Source organism: Lotus japonicus, chromosome 3 (genome assembly GCF_012489685.1).
Source record: "Lotus japonicus ecotype B-129 chromosome 3, LjGifu_v1.2".
NCBI classification, from domain to species: Eukaryota; Viridiplantae; Streptophyta; class Magnoliopsida; order Fabales; family Fabaceae; genus Lotus; species Lotus japonicus.
The window spans coordinates 71,011,004-71,020,041 of NC_080043.1; the positions used below are offsets into that span (position 1 = coordinate 71,011,004).

Sequence of the window (9,038 nt, forward strand, 5' to 3'; positions counted from 1 at the left end):
CTTTATTAAAAGATTGGTTTCTATCTTTACGTTTGAATTTTGCAACAATATCTTGGAGATTCAGTTTAGATTTGTTGTTGCAATCTGTTACTTCAGCCCAAGCAAACCCTAGTGCCTACCTGCTGCTGCTGAAGTCTATAAAAAGGATGAAGACCTAAAGCTTGAAGACCACTGAAGCTAATAGAGAGAGATCAAGTGTTTTAGGGTTGTTCATTGTTCTTTATCCTTGTTTCTTGTGAACAAACTTTGCTCCCTGATTCTATAAAGCAAAGTTGTGTTATGTGTTCTTTAATTCTTCAAATTCTGATTGTTGATTGTTTGTTACCAATCACTGTGGCAGTGATTGAGAGAAAGGGAGAGAGACTCGCATACTTAGGTTGAGATACTAAGTAGAAATACACTTGGGTAGATTAGGAAGTGAACTATGAACTGTGGTGTTCATGAGTGTCTGTAATTCCTGAATCTTGAGATAGTGGATTTCCTTTCTTTGGGTGCAAACCCTCCAGACGTAAGTGAAGTTTCACCGAACTGGGTTACCAATCTTCTGTGTTCTACTTTATTATTTTTCTGGTTTTTTTACTGTTAGTCAGTTGTCGAACCGGTTGTCCCAGCATCGCGTTCGACATCTGTCCTGTGCGAGAACCGTATTTACATATACGTTCCTTTGCAGTCCAAATTAAAAAGGAGACTTGCACATGTTGTTGCTATCTGTTAAGTTTTCTTAGAATCTCTAATTGTTGAAATCAGCACATTTTCTAATGCGTTGAGAGAGACTTTTATAAATCTAATGCATACCTTGATGCCTTTTCCTTTGATATCTAATGCTTGCTTTTATATTATTCTTGGGTTTGGATTTTGTACATTATAGAATAGATAATTTGGAACTATTTTCTATATTTCTTATGCAAAGTTAATATAGTGTTTGGTTACTATTTAGTTGTTTTCACTTTTATTTTAAACAGAACATGATGGAGAACATGTTTGGCTTTTTTGACTATTTTATTTACTTTTATAATATGGTCAAGTTTGATTGTAACAAGCAATAGTTTTATTATTTTTCAAATTTATGAAGCTGCACACAATGGCTTTAATGATGGCATTGGGTTTTTGAGTTGGAGGGGGGAGTTAATTGACATAGTAAAGTTCTCAATTGGAAGATCAGATGATAACTTGGTTTCTTTCCTTGAATTCTTATTAAAAATTTATATTTAATTGTATACCTTCTTCCCTTTGGTTTTAGATTTTGCTTCTTAAATTGCTACTGAGGTTTTCATGAGGCAAAGTCAGACCATTTCTTCTCCTTTTTCTTATGTATACCTTCATTTTTTATGGTTCATTTTAAGTAAATGAGGACAACAATATTACATTAAAGAAAACAGAAGCACCATTTGCTTTATTCCTTAATCCACGTTTTTATTGAATGTGTTGAACTATAAAATGCGCTGCACTATTACACTGCACCTACTCAATAAATTTCACTGTTATGGCTCTTGTGAAACTTTCTCTAGAGTCGGCAAAGGTGCTCATCACATAGTGATCATTGTTTCTTTTCATTTTACTGAAATCTGAAGTTGCAATAACATTGTGTTGAAGTATTTGTGGAGCTTCTGTAATTAAAAGAAGATGAGATTAATGGTATCCATGGATGACATGGTGCATCATATAATTTTATTTATTAGACGTGTAGAACTGCGGCCACATCAGTTCTACGTACTAACTCACATTGCTTTTTTATATCTACACTTCATGAAATAGAACAAAAAACAATGTGATTCTGAAGTTGAACTACATGAACACTTTGTTTCAGATTGTGATGATGTTTTTTAGGAGGGTGGAAAAAGAGTCATTCACATTTGAGTATGAAATTCCTAGGCATTATAAGTTCTTAACATAACACTTTTATGGAATAATGAACTTATAGAATATTTGTTCATTTGGTTCAACAAGAGCTGACATATTGACATAGAAGGATTTCCAATAAATTTGAAAAAGTTTGCTCTATCTTCATCAGATTAGATCAAGGATTGTGGGGCATATAAGCTATTAAAGGTAAAATTTGCTATTCTTTTAACATTTCCTCAAGCTGAATTTGCATAATTGTTCTCTTACTATGTTGATCTTACCATTGTCAAATCTTATTTTTGTAGGATGCTTTAGCTGCAATCAAATGATTCATTTGGAGAGGCGACAGAGATCTAAATTTTTATTGTACCCATGAAACATGCATATAGATGTTTTGTTCTCATTCATTATACTCGTGCATTAGTTACTGTACAGACTGTTAAATTCCTTCCCGTTGAGACATTGGATAGAGTATTGTTTACTCTCCAAAGAAATGCTTGGAGTTTTTGATATGTTCTTACTTCTTATAGAGCTACTTATTGGAAGAAAGAATCTTGATAGCCATTACCCCAAGGACAAGAGGAAATTAGTCAAGGAAAATAGTATTCAAGATATTGTTCTTATAATCTAAATTTTCATTTGCAATATATTTATTTCATTGCTCAGTTTAATACAATAGTCGAAATAAATTATAATATATTATTTAACCACAAAACAAGTACCAGAGAATTCCTACATTATACATATATCGTAGCTCAAATATAATTTTACAACAATTATTTCAAACATAATAATTTTACAAAATTTCAGAAAATAACTACCGTGCATGGCACGGGCAGGTATACTAGTATCATATAAATTATCAAATTTTTTATATTAATCTTTTAGTTCTTTGAGCTGCGAAATCATTTATCAGATTTTTATAATTAAAATATTTCACTTTCAATAGATAAAATAGTTAACACATTCAATCTATCTTATAACATTGTTGACCTTCGATACGATTTGAACAATTTTAATTTTGAAAAACTTCTTTCAACAATAGCAATTACATGGACTGACAATAAAATTATATTGACAATACACACACACGCACACACGCACGATACTTACACGCGCACACCAAAAAATCTACAGTTTTAATATAGTTCGATACCTCTATCAGAGTGCTAATTTCTTTTGTCAATACTTCTCTTAATTATTTCAATACTGAAAATAAATCTAAACCCTTAATGATGTATATTGTCATAAGGATGAGTTGACATTGTAGGATTTCTTTTATGTTGGTGAGGTTAAACGAATATTATTGTAGTGCGGCAATTATATTTGAACCAACTCTACTTTCTATCTATTTTATACATTCATATTTGTGTTGGGTTAAAATATCCATTGTACCTCCACTTCATAAATTTTGGTTTATAAAAAATAGGCTAAAAAGCAGTTTTTGCCCCTGATGTTTCAGTTTTGTGCAAAATATACCCCCACCCTATTTTTGTCATTGAAACTACCCTCCATGTTATTAAAAGGTCCACCGGTTACCCTTCTGTTAGCCTGACGTTAATTCACTAACGGAGAAGCTGACGTGGAATTTTTTTTTTATTTTTAATAAAGCCACGTGGATTAAAACAATGAAAACTAAAAAAAAAAACAAATTGATTTGGGGCCCGGTTTGTAAACCCGATTTGGGGATTTAGGGTTCAAATCCCTAATTAGCAACCCATCATCGTGTTCATCGACGAGAGAGACAGGTTGAAAGAGTGAGGGAGAAAGAGCAGTGAGAAGGCAATTCGTGGAGCTGAGGGAGAAAGAGCCGTCCCAAAACTTGGTTGAATTCGACATTCTCACATGGCTGGTGGGTCTTCAAATCGTGGATGTCGAGGAGGTAAAGGAAGGGGGAGCCCGAGGCAGAAGAAGGGGAAGCATGTGGTCCCTGAGCATGGCACATGCGAAAAGCCAACATATGACCCTACCTCTTGGTGGGGGGAGAAATTTCCAGACAATTTCAAGTTTAGGTAGGTACCTTTTCAAGATTCTTTGTCAATTTCTTTATCACTTTAGTTTGTCTCTATGTGGTAGTGATGTCTTTATCTGGTTTTATCTAGTTGTGGTGCTTAATTTATTGGGATATTGAATGTAATCTTGACATTGTTTACATTATTTGTAGGCCCATTGCTAGAAATTTAGTAAATGTCCATGTCTGGCATAGTGGCAAGTTGGTGTCAGAACCTAGTCTGGATTATTTAAATGGTATATGTTTTACTGTTGACAAATGGGATGTAGATGAGATAAATTCCATTGATTTAGGCAAAGTTGTAAAAAGGTTGGGGTATGTCTCATTTAATATATGGTATAGACACCCTGATTTTGGACTTTCTAGTGGTTGTAAGCCATTTAGGGATGATGGAGATGTGGTGGCTTTTCTGAATGATGTAAAGGGACATAGTGAAGTTGACTTTTATGTTGAGCATTTAGTAGAGGAAGTACCAGAACTTGTAGATGACTTTCAGTTCCTTGAATACACACAAGCTGGTCAGGGTGAGGGAGTTAAGGAGAATGGTGAGGGTTCTGTTGGTGAGGGTTCTGTTGAGGGACTTAATGATGGCCAGGGTGGTTCTGGTGAGGGACAAAATGAGATTGTTTATGAGGATTGTGAGGTAGTTGGTGAGGGAGTTAATGAAGGACAAAATGAGATTGTTAATGAGGATTGTGAGGTAGTTGGTGAGGCAGTTAATGAAGGACAACATGAGATTCTTAATGAGGATTGTGATGTAGCTGGTGAGGGACTTGATGAAGGACAACATGAGATTCTTAATGAGGATTGTCAGGTAGCTGGTGAGGGACTTGATGAAGGACAACATGAGATTCTTAATGAGGATTGTCAGGTAGCTGGTGAGGGACTTGATGGAAAAGATGATAGTGAGATCAGTTTAGATGACAGTGACTTTGATGAGAAGTGGGAGTGGTCCAAAGTCCTTCCAACCTTTGGTTCAGTAGATGAAGACCAAGTTGCTACCAAGGATAAAAATCCAGCTTGTTTGGATGAATTTGCAAATGAGGATGGAGCTTCTGATGACTTGGAAACACCACCTGACAGTGATGATGAAATTGGTCAGCAAAGGAAAAAGTTCCCAATTTTCAAACTCCCTCCAGATGGTGCAGAGGTTAAGTTTGTAGTTGGGCAGGTATTATTCTTCTTTGACATTTACTGTTTTAAGAACATTTCTTTGCTGTTTTAAGTACATTTTTACAAAAGAACATTTTCTAACTTGTCTTTTGTTGCAGAAATTTACTACTTCCAAACTCTTTAAAACAGCTATTAAAGAGTATGCTCTTCAAAGGAGGAAGAATGTAATTGTAGAGAAGAGTGATAGCAAAAGGGTTGTCATTAAATGCGAGGGTGAGTGTCCATTTTATTGCAGGCTTTCCAAGTATGAGCAGAACAATTTCTGGCAGATTGTCTCACTGGTTGATGAGCACTCATGCTATAGGACCTCCAAGAATCGCCATGCCAGGCCTAAGCTACTTGCCAAGAAATTGATGCAAACAATAAGGCATAACCCTGGAATGAAGTGCAAGTCTGTGGTTGCTGAAGGCCAGCTTAGGTGGGGAGTAGTGCTGAATAGATTTCAAGCATCAAGAATTAGGACAGCAGCCAAAAAGATGATTGATGGGGCAGAGCAGGAACAATATAAACATCTAAGGAGTTATGCTAATGAGCTATTGAGGAGCAACCCAAACAGCACTGTGATTATCAAAAGTGAGATGGGAGCGGATGGCCCTGTGTTCCAGAGAATTTATGTGTGCTTTGCTGCTTGCAGAATGGCTTTTGCAAGACACTGCAGACCACTCATTGGATTGGATGGCTGTTTCTTGAAGGGTGTTTATGGTGGACAGCTGCTTACTGCTGTTGGTAAGGATGGGAACAACCAGATGTTCCCAATTGCCTTTGCTGTTGTTGAGGCTGAGACTAGAGATTCATGGGAATGGTTTGTGTCCCTATTACTGGATGATCTGAACACAATACAATCAAGGAGGTGGTCATTTATTTCAGATCAACAGAAGGTCTGTTTTCCCTAGGCTTCTATTATATATGACTATGTTTGTATTGTATTTGACTATGTTCTTTGATATTTCAGGGCTTGGTTCCCACCTTAGCAGCATTGAGTGAAGATGTGGACCATAGAGTATGTGTTAGGCATGTTTATGGAAACTGGAGAAAGAAGTATCCAGGAGAGGAAATGAAAAATGCACTATGGTCAGCTGCTAGATCATGCACTGTGCCTCAATTTGACAGGGCAATGCAAAAGCTTAAGGAGATGAATGAAGAAGCATGGAAGGATCTATGTGAGATACCTCTTAAGCAGTGGGCAAAAGCACATTTTAGTACTCATTCTTTGTGTGACCTGCAAGTGAACAACATGTGCGAAGCTTTCAACATGGCAATTCTGGAACACAGGGATAAACCCATCATATCACTCATTGAAGGCCTAAAGCACTACATCAGCTCTCGGATTGTGAAGCAGAGGGACTTAATGTTGAGGTACAAGGGAAACATATGCCCCATGATTCAGGAGAAATTGGAGGCTCACAAGTTAGCAGCACAAAACTGGGCACCACATTGGAATGGTGATACCCTTAATTCAAAATTTGAGGTTACAGATGGGACTAACAAGTATCGTGTGGAGCTGGCCAAAAATCATTGTGCATGTAGGAGATGGGATTTGACAGGTATCCCATGCTGCCATGCTATTCCTTGCATGTGGCATAACCGTACTCACCCTGAAGAATATGTGGACAACTACTATAGGTAATGGTTTAGCCTTGTGTTAATTTGTGTTGGTATACTATAGGTAATGCTGCCATCATAATGACTTCACAATTTTATTGTTTTGTTTTGTAGGAGAGATACTTTTCTGTCCACTTATGCATATATAATTGAACCAAACAATGGTCTCATGCTCTGGTCTGTCAGTGATCTGCCACCACTAAATCCACCATATGTGAGAAGGGCACCTGGAAGACCTAAGACTCAAAGAAACAAAAAGAATGATGAGCCCAGGAATCCCTACAAGCTTGCAAGGAATCAGACCAAGGTTAAGTGCAGTAGGTGTGGAAAGTGGGGTCACAATATAAGAACTTGTGGAGGGAAAACTGGTGCGGATAGGGAAATAGAGAAAGGGGGGAACAAGGTAATCCACTTAACTTTGAGAATTAATGTCTGAAGTTTCTATGTAATCCACTTAACAAGGTAATTATTGTCATTAATTACCATATGTCACACTTGCAGCAAAACTCAAAGAAGACTCACCCAAAACCTAGAACAAGAAGTGCAAGGACTGCTGATGCACCTCTAAAGCCTACATACAAGCCTGCTGCAAAAGGAAAGAGGAAGACTAAAGCAAGTGAGCCTACTGCTTCTCAGCCAATGACAGCTCAAGCTAATGGAAGTCAGGCAAATGCATCACAACCACAATCTCAAGCTAATGGAAGTCAGCCAAATGCATCACAACCACACTCTCAAGGTAGCACAATTACAGCTTCATTACCACCAGCTGGTGTAGCTAGAAGGGGAAGAAAGAGATCAAGAGCTGGACTAGGAACACAAAAGAGCACAAGCTGAATGGGAAAGTGCTTTGTTGTTTCTGCATTTTGTATTTTGTTTCTATGTACTTGGGAAGCCAAACTAGTATGGCCTATGATTATTGATATTTTGGTATGGCCTTGTATGACCTTGTAACTCTGCACTTTATTTTGATACTATTAGTTAAGTGTAGACCTTTATTGTTCCAGTTTAAATGTAGACAATTTAAAGCTTGGTTAAGTGTGGACCTTTATGGCCTTGTAATTCAAGCATCTTTATGTATCCATTCTCTTTTCAGTATCAATATCAATTCTGCATCTTTATGTATCCATTCTGATATTGCCATTTAAACTTGCAGATTACATTACATTTCAACAATTACATTAACCCAACATTACAATTTTGATACTGTTAGTTAAGTGTACAATTTTGATACTGTTAGTTAAGTATCCATTCTCTTTTCAGTATCAATATCAATTCTGTATCAATATTGTCATTCAAACTTGCAAACTCATTGCATTACATTTCAACAATTACATTAACCAGACATTACAATTCCTCCACAGTCTAGAACACAAAACACAACACTTAAACACTATAATTCCTTCACACCCTAAAACCCTAAAATTCTACTTCATCAGTTTCAACATTAGTGACACAGTTACAATCAACAGAACTGCACAAAAGGACCATCCTAGAACACAAAACTTCATCAACACAGCTTGGCTCTTCTTCATCCCCTCAATTCTACGAAGAAGGACTGCAATTATCTTCTTGTCACGTGGGTTGCCTTCATTCTCATCATACCACACAAAAAAATCACATTGCCTCATCTTTTGTTCCTGTCAAGAGTAAAATTAGGAGCAGCATTAGGTGGAGGAATTGCAATAACAATTAGGAACAAGATTAGCAAGAGAAATTACCTGGAACTTTCCACACCCATAGAAGCGCCTTCCAATGTTGCCATTTTCGTTCGACCAAGTAGTGACCAACGGTGCCTGAACTCCACACTTGCAGAAAACCCTCCTCCGAGAAGACCCAGTAGTCACAGAGCTACATCCCGAGATATGGCTTTCTCCACCCATCTCAGCCTCTACCGATCGCTCCTTCTCACTGCTCTTTCTCCCTCACTCTTTCAACCTGTCTCTCTCGTCGATGAACACGATGATGGGTTGCTAATTAGGGATTTGAACCCTAAATCCCCAAATCGGGTTTACAAACTGGGCCCCAAATCAATTTGTTTTTTTTTTTTAGTTTTCATTGTTTTAATCCACGTGGCTTTATTAAAAATAAAAAAAAATTCCACGTCAGCTTCTCCGTTAGTGAATTAACGTCAGGCTAACAGAAGGGTAACCGGTGGACCTTTTAATAACATGGAGGGTAGTTTCAATGACAAAAATAGGGTGGGGGTATATTTTGCACAAAACTGAAACATCAGGGGCAAAAACTGCTTTTTAGCCTAAAAAATATACAAGTTGAAGATAATAATTTTATGACATAACTTTTCATTGTTCCATTACCTCTCCCTTAAATCTTAGTAGTATATTATATAACTACTGATTTTGAGGGCCTAAGGCTATTGCCTAAATAGTCTTGCATTTTCCACGACCCTGAT

General features: G+C 37.0%; 2 protein-coding genes across 2 annotated transcripts; one reads left to right on the plus strand and one right to left on the minus strand.

The window, feature by feature from the left end:
• Window positions 1-3,687: 3,687 nt before the first annotated feature.
• On the plus strand, window positions 3,688-7,462 carry LOC130744635 (uncharacterized). Its single transcript, XM_057596804.1, has 6 exons — window positions 3,688-3,854; window positions 4,007-5,024; window positions 5,125-5,904; window positions 5,979-6,649; window positions 6,743-7,031; window positions 7,130-7,462. Exons 1-6 carry the CDS (start codon window positions 3,688-3,690, stop codon window positions 7,460-7,462), a joined length of 3,258 nt encoding a protein of 1,085 aa, XP_057452787.1.
• A 590-nt stretch (window positions 7,463-8,052) lies between these two features.
• LOC130744637 (uncharacterized) lies at window positions 8,053-8,508 on the minus strand. Its single transcript, XM_057596805.1, has 2 exons — window positions 8,347-8,508; window positions 8,053-8,265 (listed from the first exon to the last, which is right to left on the minus strand). The coding sequence occupies exons 1-2, from the start codon at window positions 8,506-8,508 to the stop codon at window positions 8,053-8,055; spliced, it is 375 nt and encodes a 124-aa protein (XP_057452788.1).
• Between the last annotated feature and the right edge of the window lie 530 nt (window positions 8,509-9,038).